Genomic DNA, 26,679 nt, shown 5'->3' on the forward strand with positions numbered 1-26,679 from the left:
TACCGGCACCTTTTTCGCTAGAAAAAAACACGCTGCTCTTTAGGATTCCAGAATCTTGCTATTCTTTGGGGTTCTACTTGGAATGTTGCTGCTGTTTGAGATTCTGCATGGAATCTTGTCACTCTTTAGAATGGCTTTTTTTGAGGGGGTACTTGGGGGTACTGAGTACTGGCACCTTTTCCATTGTCTGCTAAAATTGACCCATGGACCCTAAGTTTTAATGAAAGAGCTCAGGCTCTACACACCAATTCTACCTTGTCATAGATTCTGTGACTGGTTGCAGGGGGCCTGGCTATTGTGGAGTGAGTCCCTCAGTGATCACCCCACCCCTGAAGGGTAGCCTAGCATTTGAGTACCGGCACCTTTTTCGCTAGAAAAAACACGCTGCTCTTTAGGATTCCAGAATCTTGCTATTCTTTGGGGTTCTACTTGGAATGTTGCTGCTGTTTGAGATTCTGCATGGAATCTTGTCACTCTTTAGAAGGGCTTTTTTTGAGGGGGTACTTGGGGGTACTGAGTACTGGCACCTTTTCCATTGTCTGCTAAAATTGACCCATGGACCCTAAGTTTTAATGAAAGAGCTCAGGCTCTACACACCAATTCTACCTTGTCATAGATTCTGTGACTGGTTGCAGGGGGCCTGGCTATTGTGGAGTGAGTCCCTCAGTGATCACCCCACCCCTGAAGGGTAGCCTAGCATTTGAGTACCGGCACCTTTTTCGCTAGAAAAAAACACGCTGCTCTTTAGGATTCCAGAATCTTGCTATTCTTTGGGGTTCTACTTGGAATGTTGCTGCTGTTTGAGATTCTGCATGGAATCTTGTCACTCTTTAGAAGGGCTTTTTTTGAGGGGGTACTTGGGGGTACTGAGTACTGGCACCTTTTCCATTGTCTGCTAAAATTGACCCATGGACCCTAAGTTTTAATGAAAGAGCTCAGGCTCTACACACCAATTCTACCTTGTCATAGATTCTGTGACTGGTTGCAGGGGGCCTGGCTATTGTGGAGTGAGTCCCTCAGTGATCACCCACCCCTGAAGGGTAGCCTAGCATTTGAGTACCGGCACCTTTTTCGCTAGAAAAAAACACGCTGCTCTTTAGGATTCCAGAATCTTGCTATTCTTTGGGGTTCTACTTGGAATGTTGCTGCTGTTTGAGATTCTGCATGGAATCTTGTCACTCTTTAGAATGGCTTTTTTTGAGGGGGTACTTGGGGGTACTGAGTACTGGCACCTTTTCCATTGTCTGCTAAAATTGACCCATGGACCCTAAGTTTTAATGAAAGAGCTCAGGCTCTACACACCAATTCTACCTTGTCATAGATTCTGTGACTGGTTGCAGGGGGCCTGGCTATTGTGGAGTGAGTCCCTCAGTGATCACCCCACCCCTGAAGGGTAGCCTAGCATTTGAGTACCGGCACCTTTTTCGCTAGAAAAAAACACGCTGCTCTTTAGGATTCCAGAATCTTGCTATTCTTTGGGGTTCTACTTGGAATGTTGCTGCTGTTTGAGATTCTGCATGGAATCTTGTCACTCTTTAGAAGGGCTTTTTTTGAGGGGGTACTTGGGGGTACTGAGTACTGGCACCTTTTCCATTGTCTGCTAAAATTGACCCATGGACCCTAAGTTTTAATGAAAGAGCTCAGGCTCTACACACCAATTCTACCTTGTCATAGATTCTGTGACTGGTTGCAGGGGGCCTGGCTATTGTGGAGTGAGTCCCTCAGTGATCACCCCACCCCTGAAGGGTAGCCTAGCATTTGAGTACCGGCACCTTTTTCGCTAGAAAAAAACACGCTGCTCTTTAGGATTCCAGAATCTTGCTATTCTTTGGGGTTCTACTTGGAATGTTGCTGCTGTTTGAGATTCTGCATGGAATCTTGTCACTCTTTAGAAGGGCTTTTTTGAGGGGGTACTTGGGGGTACTGAGTACTGGCACCTTTTCCATTGTCTGCTAAAATTGACCCATGGACCCTAAGTTTTAATGAAAGAGCTCAGGCTCTACACACCAATTCTACCTTGTCATAGATTCTGTGACTGGTTGCAGGGGGCCTGGCTATTGTGGAGTGAGTCCCTCAGTGATCACCCCACCCCTGAAGGGTAGCCTAGCATTTGAGTACCGGCACCTTTTTCGCTAGAAAAAAACACGCTGCTCTTTAGGATTCCAGAATCTTGCTATTCTTTGGGGTTCTACTTGGAATGTTGCTGCTGTTTGAGATTCTGCATGGAATCTTGTCACTCTTTAGAATGGCTTTTTTTGAGGGGGTACTTGGGGGTACTGAGTACTGGCACCTTTTCCATTGTCTGCTAAAATTGACCCATGGACCCTAAGTTTTAATGAAAGAGCTCAGGCTCTACACACCAATTCTACCTTGTCATAGATTCTGTGACTGGTTGCAGGGGGCCTGGCTATTGTGGAGTGAGTCCCTCAGTGATCACCCCACCCCTGAAGGGTAGCCTAGCATTTGAGTACCGGCACCTTTTTCGCTAGAAAAAAACACGCTGCTCTTTAGGATTCCAGAATCTTGCTATTCTTTGGGGTTCTACTTGGAATGTTGCTGCTGTTTGAGATTCTGCATGGAATCTTGTCACTCTTTAGAAGGGCTTTTTTTGAGGGGGTACTTGGGGGTACTGAGTACTGGCACCTTTTCCATTGTCTGCTAAAATTGACCCATGGACCCTAAGTTTTAATGAAAGAGCTCAGGCTCTACACACCAATTCTACCTTGTCATAGATTCTGTGACTGGTTGCAGGGGGCCTGGCTATTGTGGAGTGAGTCCCTCAGTGATCACCCCACCCCTGAAGGGTAGCCTAGCATTTGAGTACCGGCACCTTTTTCGCTAGAAAAAAACACGCTGCTCTTTAGGATTCCAGAATCTTGCTATTCTTTGGGGTTCTACTTGGAATGTTGCTGCTGTTTGAGATTCTGCATGGAATCTTGTCACTCTTTAGAAGGGCTTTTTTTGAGGGGGTACTTGGGGGTACTGAGTACTGGCACCTTTTCCATTGTCTGCTAAAATTGACCCATGGACCCTAAGTTTTAATGAAAGAGCTCAGGCTCTACACACCAATTCTACCTTGTCATAGATTCTGTGACTGGTTGCAGGGGGCCTGGCTATTGTGGAGTGAGTCCCTCAGTGATCACCCCACCCCTGAAGGGTAGCCTAGCATTTGAGTACCGGCACCTTTTTCGCTAGAAAAAAACACGCTGCTCTTTAGGATTCCAGAATCTTGCTATTCTTTGGGGTTCTACTTGGAATGTTGCTGCTGTTTGAGATTCTGCATGGAATCTTGTCACTCTTTAGAATGGCTTTTTTTGAGGGGGTACTTGGGGGTACTGAGTACTGGCACCTTTTCCATTGTCTGCTAAAATTGACCCATGGACCCTAAGTTTTAATGAAAGAGCTCAGGCTCTACACACCAATTCTACCTTGTCATAGATTCTGTGACTGGTTGCAGGGGGCCTGGCTATTGTGGAGTGAGTCCCTCAGTGATCACCCCACCCCTGAAGGGTAGCCTAGCATTTGAGTACCGGCACCTTTTTCGCTAGAAAAAAACACGCTGCTCTTTAGGATTCCAGAATCTTGCTATTCTTTGGGGTTCTACTTGGAATGTTGCTGCTGTTTGAGATTCTGCATGGAATCTTGTCACTCTTTAGAAGGGCTTTTTTTGAGGGGGTACTTGGGGGTACTGAGTACTGGCACCTTTTCCATTGTCTGCTAAAATTGACCCATGGACCCTAAGTTTTAATGAAAGAGCTCAGGCTCTACACACCAATTCTACCTTGTCATAGATTCTGTGACTGGTTGCAGGGGGCCTGGCTATTGTGGAGTGAGTCCCTCAGTGATCACCCCACCCCTGAAGGGTAGCCTAGCATTTGAGTACCGGCACCTTTTTCGCTAGAAAAAAACACGCTGCTCTTTAGGATTCCAGAATCTTGCTATTCTTTGGGGTTCTACTTGGAATGTTGCTGCTGTTTGAGATTCTGCATGGAATCTTGTCACTCTTTAGAATGGCTTTTTTTGAGGGGGTACTTGGGGGTACTGAGTACTGGCACCTTTTCCATTGTCTGCTAAAATTGACCCATGGACCCTAAGTTTTAATGAAAGAGCTCAGGCTCTACACACCAATTCTACCTTGTCATAGATTCTGTGACTGGTTGCAGGGGGCCTGGCTATTGTGGAGTGAGTCCCTCAGTGATCACCCCACCCCTGAAGGGTAGCCTAGCATTTGAGTACCGGCACCTTTTTCGCTAGAAAAAAACACGCTGCTCTTTAGGATTCCAGAATCTTGCTATTCTTTGGGGTTCTACTTGGAATGTTGCTGCTGTTTGAGATTCTGCATGGAATCTTGTCACTCTTTAGAAGGGCTTTTTTGAGGGGGTACTTGGGGGTACTGAGTACTGGCACCTTTTCCATTGTCTGCTAAAATTGACCCATGGACCCTAAGTTTTAATGAAAGAGCTCAGGCTCTACACACCAATTCTACCTTGTCATAGATTCTGTGACTGGTTGCAGGGGGCCTGGCTATTGTGGAGTGAGTCCCTCAGTGATCACCCCACCCCTGAAGGGTAGCCTAGCATTTGAGTACCGGCACCTTTTTCGCTAGAAAAAAACACGCTGCTCTTTAGGATTCCAGAATCTTGCTATTCTTTGGGGTTCTACTTGGAATGTTGCTGCTGTTTGAGATTCTGCATGGAATCTTGTCACTCTTTAGAAGGGCTTTTTTTGAGGGGGTACTTGGGGGTACTGAGTACTGGCACCTTTTCCATTGTCTGCTAAAATTGACCCATGGACCCTAAGTTTTAATGAAAGAGCTCAGGCTCTACACACCAATTCTACCTTGTCATAGATTCTGTGACTGGTTGCAGGGGGCCTGGCTATTGTGGAGTGAGTCCCTCAGTGATCACCCCACCCCTGGAGGGTGGCCTGGCATTTGAGTACCGGCACCTTTTTTGCTAGAAAAATTGCACTGGCTAAAGCCTCACAGCTTCAAAGATAAAAACTACTAGCTAAACTTTGTGCAGACGTGCCTTCGATTAAATGATCATTTATGTCTTTTAAAAAAGTTTGTGCAAAATCAATTTAATGAATTAACATGTTTGCAGTCAATGTATGGACATTAAAAAAGCTCAAACAGGTTTTAAAAGGTTTATTTACGTAAATATGTGAAATGAACCTCGAAAATCTACAAGAATCATCAGAAAAGTGACACCTCACTCTTCGCAAGGGCTGTTACTGGCATTTTCAGCACATGGATGACAGGGACGCACAGTGGGTTTTCATTTCCAGTTCAAAAAGTTTTATGTGCATCAAACATGTATACTGAATTGACTTTACATGCATAAACCCTCTAGATTAAAGAATGTGCAGCTTTCAATTTTCACACACATTAATTTCTGAAACGAACTGAAAAATACCTGAAAATTTGAGAAAAAATGACAAGGATCTGAAAATGAATCAAATCTTTTTTTTTTTTACCCTCTATGAAATCACATTTGAGGCTCCTTTATGAAAACCATTGGGCACCTGTGCATCTTATTATTTATGCAAAACAACTGGTGCGACTCTGTGTAGAATGCAATTTAGCAAATTCACTGAAATGCACCCGTCTGTGAAAATATGCAAATCAGCTGCCTGAGCATTTTTACTCACAAAATTTTCCACTGCCTCCGCAGCTTGGGTTGTAGGGAAGTTCAACTTCTCCTTCCCGGTTGGCTGCAGGAAGCAGTGAATGATACCACAACAGAAGAGAGGGGGTGGCTATGAGTACACAGATGAGACTGCATGTGAGTAAGGGTGGCACAGAGAGCAGGGCCAAGAGAAGGAATGTGGTAGTGGAACCGGGGGGGGGGGGGGGGGGGGGGGGGGGGGGGTGGCTAGCCATTTGGACAAAGGGTGCCAGAAAGGATGACCTAGGTCAGTGCTTCCCAATCTTTTTGCGGCCAAATAAAATTGTGGGCCCCTTTTACTAAGCCACGTAGGCCCAACACGCGCCAAAATAGACTTTCTGCCTGCTCTTGCAGTAATTTCATTTTTAACACACGTCCACTATGCGCATCTGAAAAATAATTTTTATTTTGGGGAGCGCGTAGCGGATGCACGCCAAGTGGCATTACCACCCAAATTCTTTACCGCTAGGTCTATGGCTGGTTGTAAGGTCAGAGATCCAAAATGGATGCGCGGCAATTTTGATTTTGCCGCACGTCCATTTTGGGGGGAAATAAAAAAGAGGCCTTTTTTTCAGGCGCGCTGAAAAATGATTCTGCGCGCGCCCCAAACCCACACCTACACTACCGCAAGCCACTTTTCAGTGCACCTTTGTAAAAGGACCCCTGTGTGACCCCCCCCCCCCCCTGGAGGTGCAGAATAATGATGCACCTATGGAAAGCCCACCTAGATTGTGACCCCCAAAAGCAAGTTTTATGACCCCATTTGGGGTTCCGATCCACAGTTTGGACAGCTAGCCTGGGAAAATACACACATCCAAAAACAACCAACACCTGAAATTTCAATCTAACAAAATAGTTTCATTGGAAGGCCTGAAAAGACATCAGTCTCTGAACCAACAAACTTGGCATGTTTCATTATACAGGAAAACAAAAGGAAAGCAGCCTGCAGAACAGAGCAGAGTCCAGAGCAGCCAGACCTGTTGTTCCTTCAGAGAAAGTTACATGCACTCTCTCTTATAATATTACCTATCTACACATCCCCATTACTCTGCTAAACTTAGCCTGTTTTTCTCTGCATTATACTTTGTAATCCTACTACTACGTAAGCCGCATTGAACCTGCTATGAGTAGGAAAGTGCGGGGTACAAATGTAACATATAAATACATAAATAATACACACTGTAACTTAGACCAGTTCTTTATCTCTTGCTTAACTATACAAAGAACTTGCCTTGATTTTAGATAACAATCAAACTATCCCAATCTGACTCTGGTACCACTCATCTTGTTCCCATCATATATCTGCTCTTGGTCCCTCAGCCATATGGTAAGCCATATTGTAGAAAATCTTTAGCATCATATCTATGTTAGTTGAATGTTCTAATGCTGCTTATTAGGTGTATCATTAGTATTATGCTAAACATTGTATTATCTCTCTGGTATTTGAATTCCAGTGCTGTTAAATGTGTATATTTTTGATCAGTGGCATAGCTACGAGGGTCACAGGGGCCTGCCCTCCCCCCATATTGGCTCTGGGGCCCCTGGTATGGCTGGTGGGGGTCCCCAACCCCCGACAGCTGTAACGTTTGTCCAGCACTGGTCTCCGCCACATTGCCTGCCCTGCTCTTCCCCTTACGTCGTGTGCATGCTCGTTTTAGTGAAACGAGTGTGCCATTAAAACGAGCGTGCATGCGATGCGAGGGGAAGAGCCGGGCAGGCAATGCGGCGGAGACCAACCCTAAACCAAGGCTTCAGCTTTGGTTTAGGACCCCCACCAGCCAAGGTATGTGAGGAGGCGGGCCGAAATGTGCCCCTCCACTTTGGGCTCTGGACCCCCCTCGACATCGAGGTCTGGCTACACCGTTGCTTTTGATACTGTTTCACAGTAGCTCTATTATTAGGTTTCAATTTACTGTTTTCAAGTTTATCTCATTTATTGTATTTATGTTTATTCTTGGTTATTTTACTATTGTTATGCAGTTAACAAAATTATAAGTTTTGTGTTAAACTGTGTACACCGCCTTGAATGAATCTCTTCATAAAGGCGGTTAGTAAATCCCAATAAATAAATAAATATACAGATCAGCTTGTCTCAAAGCAAAACGGAATAAGGAGTCACCCAGCAGTTCAAGACTTACAGGCTACGGGCCTAGTTCGAACCACCCAGCTCTGTCCCTGGCTGGCAGCAGCGCTGTCCAAAAGATACACCCCTAGGTGTACAGTAGCCGCAGACAGGATCCTCAGTCAGAGAACTACAGGTCAGTTCAACTTGCAGACTCTAGTCTGGGGTGGTATTTTTGCCTGGAGTTCTTTCTTTTTTTTTTTTTTTTAATCATTTATTTATAATTTTTTCATTTTACAAGGATCACTTGCAAAACAGTAAAACAGAGATGATTGTACATTAAACCAATATTAGAAGAAAACAATCTCAACAAGATAAATGGATTTTATACAATCTTTCTCTTTCTTAGACCACAAAATAAATAGGGAGAGTGAAACAAGACAAGGAGATCAATTTAAGCAACAGCAAACAAAGAAAACGTGGTATTAACCCGATTATCCCCGGTTATTATTTATCTAAATCATTATTCCACATTGATCATCTAGTTGGTTTCTTGAAGACCATAACGGTGCATAGTCCATCAATTTCATTGGAAACATACTTATTGTCCAATATTAGTGAAAGTAATACACCTGATTTCATTTTTTTCCCCTTTTAAAACCAGAAATTGTTTAACAATACAAACCCTTGAATCTCCAATCCAATTCCCGCTGATTAAAGTAATCCCAGTTTCACAGGCTTCACTCCTTTTGAATTAATATATTAAGAGGAATCATTTCAGAGGAAAAAAAAACATTAGGAGTCATACCCGGAACTCTGGGAAAACAACAATCTCGATATTAATCATCTGTAACAATATTCATTTTGTTCAAATTTTTCTGGTCTTTTATCATTTTCAAATCTTAACCGTTTCCCACTTCAGTAGAACTTCATTTGCTGTATATTCTCAAAGGATTCGATTAGATTATCCATGTGGCTCATTAACAAGACTATATCTGAAGCAAAGTCATTCTCTACCACCGCAAGGTCCTGGAGCACCCTCCAGATGACATTCAATGCAACCTCCACGGGAGCCAAAAACTCCAAGTTGATAACTCTTAAGGGTTTAGGAGTAGCACCGCCGACACGGGTTCAGCTGTAAACGACTTCCGTTTCAGCATACACTCCTGACTCACTCCACCACTCCTTTGGGCATGGTGGTTAAATGATTTTTGAGTGATGAAGTTGTTTCCAGGTCCAAGAGCATCGACGCTCCTTTTTCGACGCTAATCAAAGGACTCATCAACCCAGTCATCTATGGGCAGCTCGTCACACAGCGGTCCCACACTTGCTGCACAGGGGACAAAACGCTGGTCATCGGCAGTTGACCCCCCATTGTCCCCTTCCTCTGTTAAGGCAACTGCAATGCAGAGAGGAAATTTCAAGTGAACAAAAACTGAACTTCAAAGTACAGCTGGGCCGTTGAGTGTACGAGTTTCAGGTCACCATCTTTCCCTTCTCCCTAATTTGGGACACTCTTTGTCTGGTTTCTCCTCAGAGGCCTGTCTGATATGGGTAACCCTTCAGCATAGCCCTCTGAGTCATTGAAACACGGAAGCCCCTCCACCACTTACAAGGTGGTGTCCCTTCGGAGGGGGAGTTCTTTCGTTTTTGACTTATCTTTTCCGCAGCCTGTGGCAGTGCTTTAACACCTACACAGCAAACTGACGTATACTGCTCGTAGCTGGAGTTTAGAGACTGTTGAGGGAAGAGAAGCCTTCTAGGTCACTTTTCTTCCTCCCTTGTACTCTGACAACAATGTGATTTGCCCATCAATCTGCCATTTGATGAAGCATAAGATTTTATAGTTGATCCAGACAGGATATGGAACCAATTTTGGAGCTCCCACCTGCAGAAAGATATAAACAGGATGGAGTTGGTCCAGAGGGTGGCTACTGCAATGGTCAGTGGTCTTCATCATAAAGCTTATGGGACAGACTTAAAGATCTCAATACAGTAGAGTCTCAATTATCTGATGTAAAAGGGACTGACAGATGCTCAGATAAATGAAAAGTCAGATACTGTAGAAAAAGTGGATGAGGGATAAAAGAGACGCCTCTACTACTACTACTACTTATCATTTCTAAAGTGCTACTAGATGTATGCAGCGCTGTACACTTGAACATGAAGACAGTCCCTGCTCGACAGAGCTTACAATCTAATTAGGCCAGACAAACAGGACAAATAAGGGATAAGGGAATATTAAAGTGAGGATGATAAAATAAGGGTTCTGAACAAGTGAGTAAGGGTTAGGAGTTAAAAGCAGCATCAAAAAGGTGGGCTTTTAGCTTAGATTTGGAGCTTGACGTACCGGCTCAGCAAGTCTATTCCAGGCATATGGTGCAGCAAGATAAAAGGAACGGAGTCTGGAGTTAGCAATGGAGGAGAAGGGTGCAAGCTTACAAACACCTGCCCGAGAATCTTACATAGCACTGCTGTCTTTAAATGCGACGCCAGGAGACAGAGAAGAGAAACAGGTATGCATCTAAATGACAATGCCATGATGTCACCTAGGTATCGTTTATTGTTTATCGTTTATTTATTTACTATACCGTTTCTTATTGCATTCGCAAAACAACGGTTTACATCATAAAAACTAAAATTTATATTAAAAAACATAAAAAAATCCATTAATTTGATAGGAAAGCACCGCAAAACACTGACATTCATACTAAAAATATATAGACAATAAACAACCATCCATGCCAAAAATATAATTAAGCATATTACTTATTAAAACGTATTCATTCTGTCTGTTTTTTTCCCTTTCATCCCAGATTATTATCGAACGTATTTTGAAACAAATATGTTTTCAGGAGCTTACGGAAATGAGTATAAGACTCTTCTCTTCTAATAATTTTTGGAAAGACAGTTCCAGAGTGAAGGGGCTAGAAAAAAGAAAGCTGAAGTTCTTGTGGACTCCCACCTAGCCTTTTGGGGTGACGGAATTACTAATCTATTATCTGTAAGGGATCGAAGTGTCCGTATGGGAGAGTATGCTATAATAAGATTAGCTAAGTATGATGGAGTCAGTAAATGTAAGGCTTTATGTGTCAATACAAGAATCTCATGTCACATAATTGGATAAGCGAGGTAGAGGATGTGAAGATAAGAAGACGGGAGAGTGGTAAAATACCACAGGAGCTACGCTGCAGGTTGCAAACGTTGCAAGGAAACATCTGCCTGCCTTCACGACACATACATCTGCCGGCACTCGAAATTTAGAGGCGAGGAAAAGGACGGATCCTAATCTACCATTAAAATCCGCTGAGGTTCAGAAGCTTTTTTGAAGGGAGAGAATGGAAAGAGGGGGAATACTTCCTTTGTGAGAGGATGAACCCCACCAAAAGTGCGGAGCCCCCAAAGCCAGTGTTAGGTTCAGATTCTGACTGTTGTCTAGTCCCAGTGACATCACCAGGGTTGTGGAAAGTCCTAACGATGTACCATATCATACGAGGTCAATGGAAGTTAGCTTGGCTGCAATTCAGGTATCAAACCCAGTATATGGAGTATTAGAGTCATTAATCCCCCCAGAGATGTGCTGAGGTTTTCCCTTCTAAGAACTAAATATCGTCTCATTTATTAATCCCCAGCGTTGCAACTTTTTTTGAGATAACTTTAACTTGCTTCCATTTTCCCTTCTTAAGGGCATTTCTGTCCCATCAGGTCATCTCTTGAGAATCCAGATGTTCCCTTCAAGTGTTCCTTTTCTAAACAAATAAGGTTACACCAATGTTATTTTTAGCAATCCCCCCTTTCTATAACGAGGGCTGAAAGCGATATTGTCCTGTGTGCAAGCACAGATCTCATGCACATTCTGATTCATTTAAGCACACCAGGAGCAATCGCATTAGATCAGCACAAAATGTACTCAATGGTGTCCTTCATCTGCAGCTAAAATAATAAACCCGACCCCGACAGACTGCACCTCCCAGCTTCTAACAACAGAGGGTCCCCCCACCAATTCCTTTACTATTATGTCAGCATTTACAGAGCACCCTAATCCGGGGGCTTCAGTATAAATTACTGATGTGGAAAACCAGTTCCTGCCCCAAAGAGAAACTAATAGACATTAGGGAACTTAATGGAGGAACCTAGGAATGATGATTGCATGTGGACTGGGAGAGGGGTAAGGGTCCAGAGCCCAAGTTGTCGTATTGAATGTGAGGAGAGAGGGAGGAAGGAAAAAAAAAAACCTTTGGTGTTCCCATCTTCCCCAAGTCCCCAGAGCCACAGCTAGGTAGTAACATAGTAGATGACGGCAGCGAAAGACCTGTACGGTCCATCCAGTCTGCCCAACAAGATAAGCTCATATGTGCTACTTTATGTGTATACCTGACCTTGATTTGTATCTAGTCACAAAACAGAGGGAAAACAGCATACAAAAGCAACCAAACAAACAGAAAAAGTAAACACTGGGCCTTCAGGAATGAGAAAAATGCAATCCTTTATTAATGATGAATACCCGACACGGGCCGTGTTTCGGCGTACAAACGCCTGCATCAGGGGTCTTTCCTTTAACAGCACTTCCACCAGCTCTGTCACTTGCAAGGCTGGTAGCACACCTCCCTCTTGATTTGTATCTGCCATTTTCAGGGCACAGCACTAGCCCCGCCCCCACCACCGGCTCTGCCACCCAATCTCGTCTAAGCTTCTGAGGATCCCTTCCTTCTGAACATGATTCCTTTATGTTTATCCCACGCATTTTTGAATTCTGTTACCGTTTTCATCTCCACCACCTCCGGCGGGTGGTACATCTTTTCCAGTAGATGTCCAGTTCCTCACCACATTCGATTGAACACTATTTCTTTAGCTGCTCCTGCTCATCCGGGTTTTTTCTAGGCTTGGGTGCATCCGCAGCTGTGACAAGTTTGACACTGTATAGAAGTAACTGGGGTGCTATCAAACATAAATTGCCTAATTCTAATGAGCAGGAGTGAGGACCTAACATGTCCTGCCAAAGCAATACAACAATGAACAATAGAGGTGGCTCTCTAACATCATTCAACTGTCCTCTACTCATTAATAGTCAGAACAAAAGAACATCGATGTTGGGGGATGGGTGGGATCAAAAAATGCTGTCAGGTACCGAAGAGAACTGGCTCGGGCCCTGGCAATCATTTAAATCGTGCCCCACTGCCACTGAGGATATGCTCTGCCCCCTTCTCAACCTCGCTCCAATCATCAAGTGAATCCCCAATGATGCAGTGGCTGTGTCATTGGCTCAGGCCTGGAGCAAGGGGCGGAGAAAAGAAGCTGAGGGATTGAGTGCAACAGCCACCAGAGCGCTCGCAGGCCGCCATGTCTAAATAATTCCTTACATGTTTGCTCGACTGCCGCTCACATTGAGCTAAAGATTTCAAAATATTATTCACAAGGGCCCCAAAATCTTTTTCCTGGTGGTGGCTTAATATGAAACCTTGCTATGGTTTACTGTTGTTCTTTCGAGTTCATCTAATTAGGTTGAAACTCAGAATTGTGTACCTGTAGACAGGATTGTTTTTCATTCTATATATCACTTTGCACTTCGCCACATTAAATTTCTTTTGCCATTCAGATAGTCGGTTCTCCAGTCTGGCAAAGTCCTTCTGCTGTTCCTCACAGTCTGCTTGTTTTTAAATATGTTGAATATTTTTGTGTCATCAGCAAATTTGATCAATTCCAGATATTAAGGAATATGTTAACACCCATCCCTGCACAGATTCTGCAGCCCTCCACCATTTACCCCTTTCCATTGGGAAAACTGAGCATTTAGTCCTACTGTTCGCTTCCTATGACTTTTTAATTTCCTAAGGAGTCATGGGGGACTTTATGAAATGTCTTCTGAAAATCCAAATGTACAGCATTAACTGGTTAACTTTTACCAGCAGGCTTATTCTCACATTCGAAACATTTTAATAGATTAGTAAGAAATAACCTTGTTTTCTAAATCCATTCTGGCTTTTCTGATTAAGCCATGTTGACATCAGCATCTCCTTCCCTTTGGCTCCTGCGGTCACCTCCACTTTGACCAGCTCAGACCGCATTCACATACATCTAGGGGAAGGGACTCAACCCACTTGCCTTACTTTTCCTGTTGCCTCTTCCTCCCCCCCCCCCCCCCCAACCTGGTTCCCCAGGCAAGTGTCCATTCCGTCTGGCCATACCAACAACCTTTATTCTATAGGAAGCTGAGCACTGCCCTAGGGCAGGATATCTCAACCCAGTCCTAGCCAGTCAGGTTTTCAGGATGCCCCCAATGAATATGCATGAGATAAATTTGCATGTATTACCTCCATTCTTTGGGGGTATCATGAAAAGCTGACTGGCTAGGTGTGGCCTGAGGACTGGTGTGAGAACCCCTGTTGTAGGGTCAGTGATCAAGTACTGAGTAGCAACATAAATGGATAGAATTCAGCCATGGGAAGCAACAATTTAAATACCTGTGTGGCATAAATGCGTAGGAGATGGGTCTCTTTCAACTGAAAGGAAGCTCTGGAGTGAGGGGACCTTCTTTATATCAGGGGAGAGAGGAAGAGGGATTAAGATCTTGGGAGAGGGGCACCCGTAAAGAAATATGGAACAGAAACAGATCATCTCGTAATTATATGAATCTTCATTATCCCAGTTGTATTGGTCTTAAATACAAAACCACCTACGTGTCTAATTTCTCCTACTTAGGAACGCAGATGTGGAATGCATTACCGAACTGTGTGAAAACGCTGCATGATCATCAAGACTTTAGGCGCTCTTTAAAGACCTATCCATTGTGTAAGGCCTACCCTACAATAGACTCTACATTAAATTGCCTCAAAGGACCATTTTATTCCTTATTATTTTGTACCTTATTTTACACATGTACCCCTCCCTTACCTGACCCTATTTCTTATTGACTTGTAAGCCACATTGAGCCTGCTTGTGTGTGGGAAAATGTGGGATACAAATGCTGCAAATAAATAAATAAATAAATAAAAAAGTTGATGTTGAAATATGAAAGTTAACCGAGCACCAGCCTTTTTGCTATCCTAACTTTAGCCGTTACTTAACCGGTTAGAGGTCTGAATATGGCTGTTCCCATGCTCCGCCCATAGACCAGCCTGGCACTAACCGATCAGTGGAGGGGAGTTTTGTGGGCATATTCAGTGGCATCGTCTGGTTAACAGCTGCAGAATATCAACACTTACGTGGTCTCTAGTGATTCGACCTAGCAGCCTCTCCTGTCCAGTTACATTGCTTTAAATAGCAGATGGATATTTTCTCCGATTTGTTTTAAATGTATTACTTAGTGACTTAATGGTGTGTCCCCCTAGTCTTTGTACTTTATGAAAGAGTAAACAATCGATTCACATTTACCCATTCTACTCCACTTAGTATATTACACCTCCCCAATTGCAGAGGTCTCAAATACAAAACCTACTACGCATCCAATTTCTCCGTTATAGGCAGCCAACTCTGGAACGCCATACGAAGACACATCCGAACAACCAACAAACACCTACCATTCCGAAAGCTGCTGAAAACTTACCTCTTCAAACAAGCCTATCCTAACGACCCAACTTAATTTACGATCCAAATCACACCACTAATATTACCCATACTTCAATCTTGCCACCCACATCTCTTCCTCTTGTTCTACTCTATACAACGATGTTATCTTTGTGATACTTTGTACCCATACATTGTAAGCCGCACTGAACCTGCTATCGAGCGGGAAAGAGGGGGTATAAATGATACAAATAAATAAATATTATAGACCTCTTATCATATCTCCCCTCAGCCATCTGTTCTCTAAGCTGAACAGCACTAACCTCTTAAGCCTTTCCTCATATGAGAATTGGTCCATCCTCTTACTCATTTTGGTCACCCTTCTCTGCATGGGTATAGTTTGGGGGGGAGGCGAGGGGGGACGCTGCTGGACCGGGTGCATCCCTCATTTTCGCCTTCCCCAGGTGCCCCAGCATAAGTCCTTCTTTCTTCTCTCTTTTCTCTTTTCCTGTCAGCACTATCCCTTCTGGCTCCCCCCACCTCTCGCAGCCCGCTCCTCTCTCCCCCCTCCCCTGCTTCAAATCCGTGACTTTCCCGCAGCGGTTCTGAGCTCTAAAAAGAAAAAAGAGCTGCCAGAACAGCCAGCCAGGCTCTGCCGGAACCTCCCCCTGTGACGGCAATTCCTGCTGCTATGGGGGAGGTTCCGGCAGAGCCTGGCTTTCAGTGTTCCACAAGGTGGCGCTGTACTGGTAGCTGTTTTTGTTTTTAAAGCTCAGAACTGCTGCGGAAGGAGCTGAGGGTTTGAAGCGAGGGGCAGGGGGAGACGGACTGCGGGGGGGCGAGGGAGAGGTGGACCACAGGGGGGAAGATGGACCGCAGGGGGGGGAGACAGATTGCGGGAAGTGACGGACCGCGGGAGGTGGGGGAGCCAGAAGGCATAGTGCTGACAGGAAAAGAGAGGAGAAAGAGGGATTTATGCTGGGGCACATGGGGAAGGGGAGAGACACTGGACCAGTGGAGGTAGGGAGACAGAGATGCCAGATCACGGGGGTCAGGGTTGGAGGTGAAGGAGGAAGGGGAGCTACAGATGCTGAACCTTGGGGGAGGGAAGCAGAGAGAGCCAGACACCTAAGCAAAGGGGAGGGGGCAAGAGCTTTGACCTGGGGAGGTGAACGCAGAGGACCCCTTTATCTGTGCCAAGTTAATTGGTTGTTTCATGTTATTACTAACTCCCAGAAGAGAAGACAAGGGCTGATGCCCAGGTAACTAAGGTCTCTCACTCTTGTAAGCATCTACAGATAAATTAAGCACCCAGCTTACTGTAAAAGTCTTAATGATTGCCACTTTTCTCCCACAGAAGATGAAGACCACTGTCCAGCAAAGATGCTCAACTCCTTCGGCCATCACCAAAGCTCTCGCCAAATCCAAAGCCCACTCGAGGTAAGGGCGGTTCTTTCAATCTCACTGGCTCATTGCTTATCATTTTCTTTTTTTTTTTTGCTGAATTCAAATATACTCAGGTCAATATTTTAACTCAGCAGCAGCTGGCATTTCTTTTAAATGTTGGTTGCGGTGTTTAGAGCATCCCCCAGTACCTCTTGCACCACTTTCAACAGTTCTCAAGACGGCCTGCATGTGCCAGTTTCTAGCGGCTGGAAGAAAAACGAGAAAGAAGGAACCACTAGGCCAGAAACTGTAGAATTTTGAAATAATCTTGGGATTCATAGGTGGTCTGTGAACTCTCCACTCTTGAGTTGGTTTGAGTTAAGGATATCATTGGCCTGGTTTCTGGATCCAGATCCAAATATTTTGACACCCACCAGACAGGACTTAACAAAGATCTGGGTTTTTCTAGCCTATTATAAACCATAATTCTGTTACCCGGAAATGGCAACCGCCGTTACGGCAAATGTAAGCCACATTGAGCCTGCAAATTGGTGGGGAAATGTGGGATACAAATGCTACAAAGAAATAAATAAATAAAATTGTACTGCTTTGTCACCCTCCTGTCTCCATGCATATCTCCCTGTCCCTCATCCACCCAGCTCTATCTATCTATCTATCTATCTATCTATCTATCTATCTACTTATCATTTCTATAGTGCTACAAGGCATACACAGCGCTGTACACCATACACAAAAGACAGTCCCTGCTCAAAGAGCTTACAATCTAGATAAGACAGTTAAACAGACAGAACAATTAAGGGTAAGGGAATAAAGAGGTGAGGATAAAGGACAGGGTAAGTGAGTTAGGAGTCAAAAGCAGTGGTAAAGAGGTGGGTTTGAGTTTGGACTTGAAAATGGCTAACGACAGGGCTAGACGTACAGAGTCAGGAAGTCTATTATGTATCTGAATTTAGCTCCCACCTTTCCCCGTTGTAACTGTAGCTCAAGGTGAGTTGCATTCGGCTATAGTGGGTATTTTCCTGTCTCCAGAGTTTCTGCCTGAGGCAATGGAGGGTTAAATCACTTGCCTAAGGTCACAAGGAACTGGGGGCAGAACAGGAGAAATGCTTCAATTATATACATGTAGTATTTCCTCAGATTACTCCTGAGTCTCTTCTCTCTCACCTTCATCCTATGCCCCCTCATGCCAGAGTTTCCTTTAAATTGAGACTCATCTTCTGTACATTTATGTCACGGAGGTATTTAAACATCTCTATAATATCTCCACTCATTTCTTGTGACCAAATCTCCCACTCTTGTCCATGTAGGCCTGTATGGAGAAAGTCTTTGCAAACAAATCAGAGAAAATATTTCTTCACTCAACATGTAATTAAACTGTGGAATTCATTGCCATAGAATGTGGTAAGCAGTTAGCTTAGCGAGGTTTAAAAAAGGTTTGGCTAGCTTCCTAAAAGAAAAGTCCATAAACCATTATTAAAATGGAGTTGGGAAAATCCACTGCTTATTTTTTGCATAAGCAGCATAAAATGTATTGTACTGTTTTGGGATCTTGCCAGGTACTTGTGACCTGGATTGGCCACTGTTGGAACCAGGAAACTGGGCTTGATGGACCTTCGATCTGTCCCAGTATGGCAACACTTATGTACTTATAAGAATATTTCCCATGTTTCTGGTGCTCCTGGCCTCAGTATCTGAACTATTTTCAGCAATATCTGAAACAGGGAATCGTGCAAGGCAGTGTATCTTGTGATATGTATAACATGATGATACTCTTGGAGACCAAATAGCTTGCGTCACATCAGTAGAGGTCAAATGTAGACTGAGGTGCAAAGGAGGAAGCGAACATACATCTCCCTTCCCTGCAGGTTGCGTGTTTGCTGATATTAAGCTGACACATTCAGTTCTTGGATGCTGCTATCTAAGCAAGGCTCAGGATCAAAGCAGAAGTGGGTCTAAAACAAGGAAGTACCATCTACACCAGTGACGGGCAAGAAATACAGATCTTAGAGCAGGAACAGACCTCAAAGCAAATAGTGTGACCACCTGAACTGACTTTGGTTCTTCTAGTCTGGCTGTCTGATGACACAGTTTATTCCCACTTGGAATCTCTTTCAGTGGGTGACGGTCACTGAAGAGTTAAATTGGACTTTGGAGAGCCAGAGGGAGTGTTTCGTCCAAGTTTTGGCCCAGAATAGGAATCTTTTCATGAGAAAAAAAAACCTAGGTGTAAAGAGTAAGATAAGAACATTAGCATTATCATAATGGGACAGACCGCGAAGGTCCATCAAGTGCAGCGTCCTGTTTCCAACAGTGGCCAAAAGCAGATCACAAGTACCTGGCAAGATCCCAGTAAAACAGATTTTGTGCTGCTTATCCTAAGCAGTGGATTTTCCCATCCTAATAATAGCTTATGGACTTTTCTTTTAGGAAATTATCCAAACCTTTTTTTTTTAAACCCTGCAAAGCTAACTGCTTTTACCACATTCTCTGGCTACGAAATCCAGAGTTTAATTAGTCATTGAGTGAAGAAATAATTTCTCTGGTTTGTTTTAAATTTGCTACTTAGTAGCTTCATTACGTGCTCCCTAGTCCTAATACTTTTGGAAAGACTAAACAAGCGATTCATGTCTACCCACTCCACTCAACATTCTTTAGTCCTCTATCATCTCTCCCCTCAGTCGTCTCTTCTCCAAGCTACAATGTGAGACATCCTTTGTAATGCCCTAAGATCTGAAGACCCACCAGAACTAGAACTAAAGCTAGACAATATGTAAAAGTTATATAAATACATAAATAAATGTATAAAATATATGTGTAAGGATGGAAGCAAAGAGGAATTCCATTCCTCATCAGGCAAGGATAGGCAGTAGTGCCTTGGAAAACACCAAGCAGAGGGTGTCTGCCTCGGCTGAGATCGGCCGGACTCAAACATCTGGCATCTCTAGATCAGGTCAGTCAACTCAATTGGTTCATTTCCCTCCCCCGTCTTGTCAGCAGGTGGTTAATTCATCTTTCGCTGTCTTATTTAACTTTATCTGCCTCAGGTTTCTCCATTAGTCTCTTCCTACCCCTGTTTCCCCGAAAGTAAGACATCCCCCGAAAATAAGACCTAGTAGAGGTTTTCCTGAACTGGTAGATATAAGGCCTCCCCCGAAAGTAAGACCTAGCAAATTTTTGTTTGAAAGCAGGGCCGCCGAGAGCCGGACAAGGCCGCCCCCACAACCGAGGTCGCCGGGCCCCCCCTCCACCCACCCTCTGTCGCTCCCGGAACTAACCTTAAACGCCTCCTTTCACCTTTGCAGCAAGCAGCAGCAGGGCAGACCTCTCCTTCCTTCCGTGCCCCGCCCTGGCGGACGTTACGTCAGGCGAGGGCGGGACACGGAAGGAAGGAGTGGCCTGCCCTGCTGCTGCTTGCTGCGAAGGTGAAAGGAGGCGTTTAAGGTTAGTTCCGGGAGCGACGGAGGGCAGACGGGCCAACCCCTATCCAACCCCGATGTTTCCCCGAAAAATAAGACAGCCCCTGAAAATAAGACCTAGCACATTTTGGGGGGCAAAACGTAATATAAGACAGTGTCTTATTTTCGGGGAAACACGGTATTGTGCTGTGGAAGCCTGGAAGAGGTGATATGGTAGATAAGCTCTTCCTGGTTTGGAGATGCCCTGGGACTTTTCCAAAGGTCTGCTGTTTTTTCCCTTTCCTGACGTGGCCAAGCGCTGACCCAGGGTGTCTCTTGGAATAGTGCTTGTATGATAGGGGAAGAGGCGTTCCGGGGGTCTTTTACAAAGGGCCGCTAGTGGTTTTTAGTGCACACTAAACGCTAGAGATGATCATAGAAATACATGAATATACAAAAGGCACCAAATATTATTACAATTGAAGGGAGCTCACAGTCACTTAATTCAAAATACGCTCTGCTTCATCATATTAACCGCAAACATTCAAAAGGTCAATTGAGTCAAGTAGTAGGATCTCTCAAACCAGCGTTTCTTTCAAGAGTAGTATCGCAATCCTCATCAATCCTGAGATGTAACTCTTTATGCTTATCATGTTTTAGTACTCTTTAGCATTTTCAGCCTTTTACTTTCAATTTTTTTTCAAAGGAGGAGTGGCCTAGTGGTTAGGGTGGTGGTCTTTGGTCCTGGGGAACTGAGAAACTGAGTTTGATTCCCACTTCAGGCACAGGCAGCTCCTTGTGACTCTGGGCAAGTCACTTAACCCTCCATTGCCCCATGTAAGCCGCATTGAGCCTGCCATGAGTGGGAAAGCGCAGGGTACAAATGTAACAAAAATAAAATAGATACTATTGGAGATTCTACATGGAATGTTGCTACTATTGGAGATTCTACATGGAATGTTGCTATTCCACTAGCAACATTCCATGTACAAGGCTGCACAGACTTCTGTTTCTGTGAGTCTGACGTCCTGCACGTACGTGCAGGACGTCAGACTCACAGAAGCAGAAGCCTGCGCGACCACATTGCTGATCTGCAAGGGCCAACTTCTACATGGAGAATCTCAAATAGTAGCAACAGTGGAGGAGTGTCCTAGTCGTTAGGGTGGTGGACTTTGGTCCTGAGGAACTGAGTTCGATTCCCACTTCAGGCACAGGCAGCTCCTTGTGACTCTGGGCAAGTCACTTAACCCTCCATTGCCCCATGTAAGCCGCGTTGAGCCTGCCATGAGTGGGAAAGCGCAGGGTACAAATGTAACAAAAATAAAACAGATACTATTGGAGATTCTACATGGAATGTTGCTATTCCATTTAGAAGGCTGCGCAGGCTTCTGTTTCTGTGAGTCTGACATCCTGCACATACGTGCAGGACGTCAGACTCGCAGAAGCCTGCGTGGCCACATTGGTGAACTGCAAGGGCCGACTTCTACATGGAATGTTGCTAGTGGAATAGCAACATTCCATGTAGAATCTCAAATAGTAGCAACAGTGGAGGAGTGGCCTAGTGGTTAGGGTGGTGGACTTTGGTCCTGAGGAACTGAGTTCGATTCCCACTTCAGGCACAGGCAGCTCCTTGTGACTCTGGGCAAGTCACTTAACCCTCCAAAGCCACATTGAACCTGCCATGAGTGGGAAAGTGCGGGGTACAAATGTAACAAATATATATATATACTATATCCATATAAGGATTTCATAGTGATACTTAGCTTTTACTAAGTTCTCAATATTGGAGACAAGTTGTCACCTTTTTTGTCACCATAGAAATATAAGCTCTATTGAGCAGGGACTGTCTCTCTGTGTCAGGTGTTCAGCGCTGCGTGCGTCTGGTAGCGCTATACAAATGCTAATAATAATAATAAATATATGGGCATCTCTGATGTTTAGCATGTGCTTATTTTTAGCATGCGCTAAAAACGCTAGCGTGCCTTTGTAGAAGGACCTCGTCATCTTTAAAAATAAATTAATCATCTCTATGCAACAACTTTAGGGCAGAATTCTAGAAAAAGGACGGGCTCGGCTTGTGCCAATTCTGCTGCCCAACTGGCACATACTGAGGGCCAGTTCTGCAACGGGACCTTGGTACCAAGATTCCATTATAGAATACTAATGCAAGCCAACATCGTCACACCAAAACGTAATGTGTTATCCATAGACATGCAGGCTTATTTTCGAAAGAGAAAGACGCCCATATTTCGACCCAAATCGGGAGATGGGCGCCTTTCTCTCATGGGCGCCCAAATTGGTATAATCAAAAGCCGATTTTGGGCACCTCCAACTGCAGTCTGTCGTGGGAACGAAGTTGACGGGGGGGGGGTGTCGGAGGCATAGTGAAGGCGGGACTGGGGCGTGTTTATCAGCCGAGGAGAGATGGGTGCGCTTGGTCGATAATGGAAAAAAGAAGGGCACCAGAAGCGAGAATTTGGGTCACTTTTTTATGGACTCTTTTTTCTCACGAACAAGTCCCCAAAAAGTGCCCCAACTGCCCAGATGACCACTGGAGGGAATCAGGGATTACCTCCCCTGACTCCCCCAGTGGTCACTAACCCCCTCCCAGCATAAAAAAACACAACTTTTTTTTGCCAGCCTCAAATGTCATACCCAGCTCCATCACAGCAGTATGTAGGTCCCTGGAGCAGTTGTTAGTGGCTGCAGTGGACTTCAGGCAAGTGGACCCAGGCCCATCCCCCCCCCCCCCCCACCTGTTACACGTGCTGGTAAATGGGAGCCCTTCAAACTGCCCCCAAAACCCACTGTACTCACATCTAGGTGCCCCCCTTCACCCATAAGTGCTATGGTAATAGTGTAGAGTTGTGGGGAGTGGGTTTTGAGGGGGATTTGGGGGGCTCAGCACCCAAGGTAAGGGAGCTATGGACTTGGGAGGTATTTTAATTTTTTTTTTAATTGTTACAGGTGCCCCCTAGGGTGCCTGGTTGCTGTCCTGGCCCCTCCCACGACCCAGTGCCTTGGATTTGTTTGTTTTTGAGCTGGGCGCCTTCGGTTTCCGTTATCGCTGAAAACCGATACCGCCCAGCTCAAATCCGCCCAAATGCGATGCATTTGCCCGGCACAAACTGTATTATTGAAACAAAAGATGGATGCCCATCTTTTTTGAAAATACGATCTGGCCCGCCCCTTCGCGGACCCGTCCTCGGAGATAAACGCCCATAGAGATGGACATTCGCGTTCGATTATGCCCCTCATGGTGTATCCGTTGTCACATACCCCCATATTCTATAAATAGTGCTCAAAATTGCGTACACAATTTAATTGAATGACGAGCCGTTTAGTGTCAATATTTGGGTACTAACAATCAATTATTGGCATTAATTGACAACAATTTGAATTTACGCTATTACGCTATTCTATACAGATGTGCACATACATTCTTTAGTGGAAAGGGAGGTGTGACCATGGGAGGGGCATGAGCGGATCAGGGGCATTCAGTTAAGATGCATGCACTATTACAGAATTTGGGGGATTCACTCCTAATTCAGGTGTGAGGATTTACACCAGGGTTCTGTTGGTGTAAATCAGGTTTGTCCAATTTATGACCTGGGGTCCAGAACCCGGCCCACCAAGTGCTTTTTTCTGGCCCTTGGAAGCTTGGCAGTTCTTGTGCTGCTTACATTCAGGATTCCTGCTCCCCACCATGACTCGACTCTCTGTAAGCAAGAGCTGCGCAGTGCCTGACGTTCGGGTTGAACCTCTTATAGCGCGCAACTATTTCAAGCCCAAGTCCCCAATAATGTTTTTAAATCATTTGTCATTCTTTCACTATACTACTATGAACTGCTACTACTGTCTCAACTAGACTACTGCAATGCAGCTTATGCTGGGTGCAAAGAAAACACATTAAGATCGCTGCAGACCATTCAGAACACAGCAGCAAGACTGATATTCCAAAAATCAAAATGCGAAAGAGTGACATTACTACTCAAAAAGCTACACTGGCTCCCAATCAAGGCAAGATTATTTTTCAAAACCAGCACTCTTATATTCAAAATACTGTTTGGCATGTCGCCGAATTACATGCTAGACCTGACTGAACTATCCCCAAAAAATGCAAACCCAGGTACCAGAAGCTACTCGACACTTCACCTACCAAACTGCGGAAACATAATATACAAATACAAAACACGACTGGTTTTAGTTATCTGGGTTCAGGGGCATAGCCAGACTTTGGCGGGAGGGGAGTCCAGAGCCTGAGGTGAGGGGGCACATTTTAGCCCCCCCTGGCTCCGCCAATCCCCCCCCATTACCGACCCCCCCCCCCCCCCACCGCCACCACTACCACCAATTTTGATGACCCCTGCCGACGACCCTCTCGACCCCCCCCTCTCGCCGCCAACCCCCCCCCCCCCCCCACCGTCGCCTACCTTTGCCGGTGGGGGACCCCAATCCCCGCCAGCCGAGGTCCTCTTCCCGTGAAGGCTTCGTTCTGTTTCTGACGTGCAGGACGTCAGACTCACAGAAACAGAACGAAGCCTTGCAGATCAGCCAGCGAGGTCCTCTTCTTCCGGCGCAAGGCTTCGTTCTGTTTCTGTGAGTCTGACGTCCTGCACGTACAACCGGTTTCGGTTATGGCAGTTAGAGATAGTATTCAGTGACACTGGCCGGGGAAAGTGCAGTTGTCTATTCCCTCAGGTCTCACTCAGGGCCAGATGCACTAAAGTTAAGGAGCCAGCAACGTGGTTTTTAAACTGGTTCTAGCCAGTTTAACGCTCAAGTAGTAAACCAGAACATGCACAAAAGGGCATTGTCCTGTCACGGTAGCAGCTAACGAAAATGGAATGCAGACGAGCAAATTCGTATTATAATGTGTATAATTCGTTTTCCAATCCCCTTACCGTGGAAAACCTAACGGGAGGTCTGCACCTCTCGTTGGGGCTGCTGTGAGGGAATCGGAAGGCGCAGCTCGCAGGACTGCTCTCTACTCTATAGGGATAGGCGGTGGGGTGTGTGTTTATATTTCATACCTTTAAAAATGGCAGCAAAGTGGGTAAAAAAAACGTTATAAAAAAAACGGGGAGACATTAAAACGTAAGTGGAAAGGAAGAAGTGAGCTATGTGAGGAGGAAAGGCAGAGCCGGAGGGAGACGGATGGCGCACCGCTTGTCTGCAGGATCTCGCTGTGCAGGCCGCCCGTGTCCTCGATCAGCTCCTGCAGGCCGCGCTCGCACTGCTGCCCGTAGCCGCTGAATTTCTGCAGCACTTTCTCCAGCTCCCGCTCCGTCGTCACGCACTGATCCATGGCCGCCACCGCTGCAGCCTCTTCTTCCTTGGCCTTCTCGCAGCTGCCGAGCACCTACCCTTCACCGCGGCCGCACAGGACCCCAGCCCCGCCACTGCCACGCAAATCCACTGCTGCCACAGCTGTTTTTGGGCTAGTTTTTAACGAAGCTAAAGGACGACCATGCTCAGCTGGCCAGCTGGCTTGGAAGGAAATCCCATGCAAATGAGCTAGCAGCGACCAGCTCATTTGCATGCGATTTCCTTGATGCATGCCCGTTTCTTACCGATTCGCTAAGGAATCGGGAAGGGAAGGGCTTTAACGTTTTGGTTAGTGCATCTACCCCTCAGTGCCAGATAACTGGACACGAGGCTCCCTTTGCTGATTAACTGACTTTGAACATCGACCCCTAAAATATTCTGGGATTTTCAGTTGACAAGGACAGGACAGGAGCCTGTAAGAGCTCACAAGCCTATACTGAAAGTCTCCACGGATGTCCCCTTCTCTAGAAACTTCATACTGTTGTGCAATATTTACAGACAGAGAGATTCATAAGATGATTCTCTTTTTTTTTAAATTTGACTTTGCAGTTTCGGGCTTCCAGCTCATTTGAAACCACAGCTACAATCTGGCATCATAAGCTTCCATTTATAACTACTCAGGGATTTTCCTGCTATTTTTATATCCCCTCCCAGCCTTTGTAGTGACAGTGCTCAACTTGAAGCAGGATCTCATGCTCCGGGGCTCCTTCTAGGACCCTGCAATCACAGATACTGCATATGCATGGAATTTGACTTTCATCAGCTAATGGCAGTGAGCATCTGAGCATCGCCTCTGCAGCGGAACAGAAGATCTGAAGCAAGAACTGAGCCCAAGGCCCTGTGCAGTAACACCACTGAGCTACAAGGCCCATCTAGTACACTGACCAGATGACTCAGCAGCAGCGAGCTGTCTGACCCAAACCTTGGCATTCACAGGCAGGAGGTCCAGTCATGGTTGGCTACAGGGCACATGAGCACCAGGCTCGGAAAGGAGTTGCATCTGTGACTCTTGGTCAAGCTGGAGTAAAGGAGGGGGTCTGATCAGGCTGACGTTCCTAGTTGTCCCGTCTAGATTTGGATTTAGCTCTGGCCAAGTCACTTAACCCTCCAATGCCCCACGTGCAAATAAGTACCTGTATATACTATGTAAACCGCTTTGAGTGTAGTTGCAAAAACCACAGAAAGGCAGTCTATCAAGTCCCAGTTCCCTTTCCCTATTTGAGATTCTAGATGGAATGTTGCTACTATTGAGATTCTGTTGCTACTATTTGAGATTCTACATGGAATGTTGCTATTCCACTAGTAGGTGCAGGAC

The 26,679-nt window shown here is 45.2% G+C and overlaps 1 protein-coding gene across 1 annotated transcript in view; it reads left to right on the plus strand.

The window, feature by feature from the left end:
* The first annotated feature begins 10,148 nt into the window (after positions 1-10,148).
* LOC115474358 (rho GTPase-activating protein 20-like) overlaps positions 10,149-26,679 on the plus strand; it is an 89,436-nt gene continuing 72,905 nt past the window's right edge. The window contains exons 1-2 of the mRNA XM_030209803.1: positions 10,149-10,247; positions 16,592-16,674. Of these exons, the coding sequence (XP_030065663.1) occupies positions 10,149-10,247; positions 16,592-16,674 (182 nt within the window). The remainder of the gene's footprint in view (positions 10,248-16,591; positions 16,675-26,679) is intronic.

Source organism: Microcaecilia unicolor, chromosome 7, assembly GCF_901765095.1.
Source record: "Microcaecilia unicolor chromosome 7, aMicUni1.1, whole genome shotgun sequence".
In the NCBI taxonomy this organism is placed as follows: Eukaryota; Metazoa; Chordata; class Amphibia; order Gymnophiona; family Siphonopidae; genus Microcaecilia; species Microcaecilia unicolor.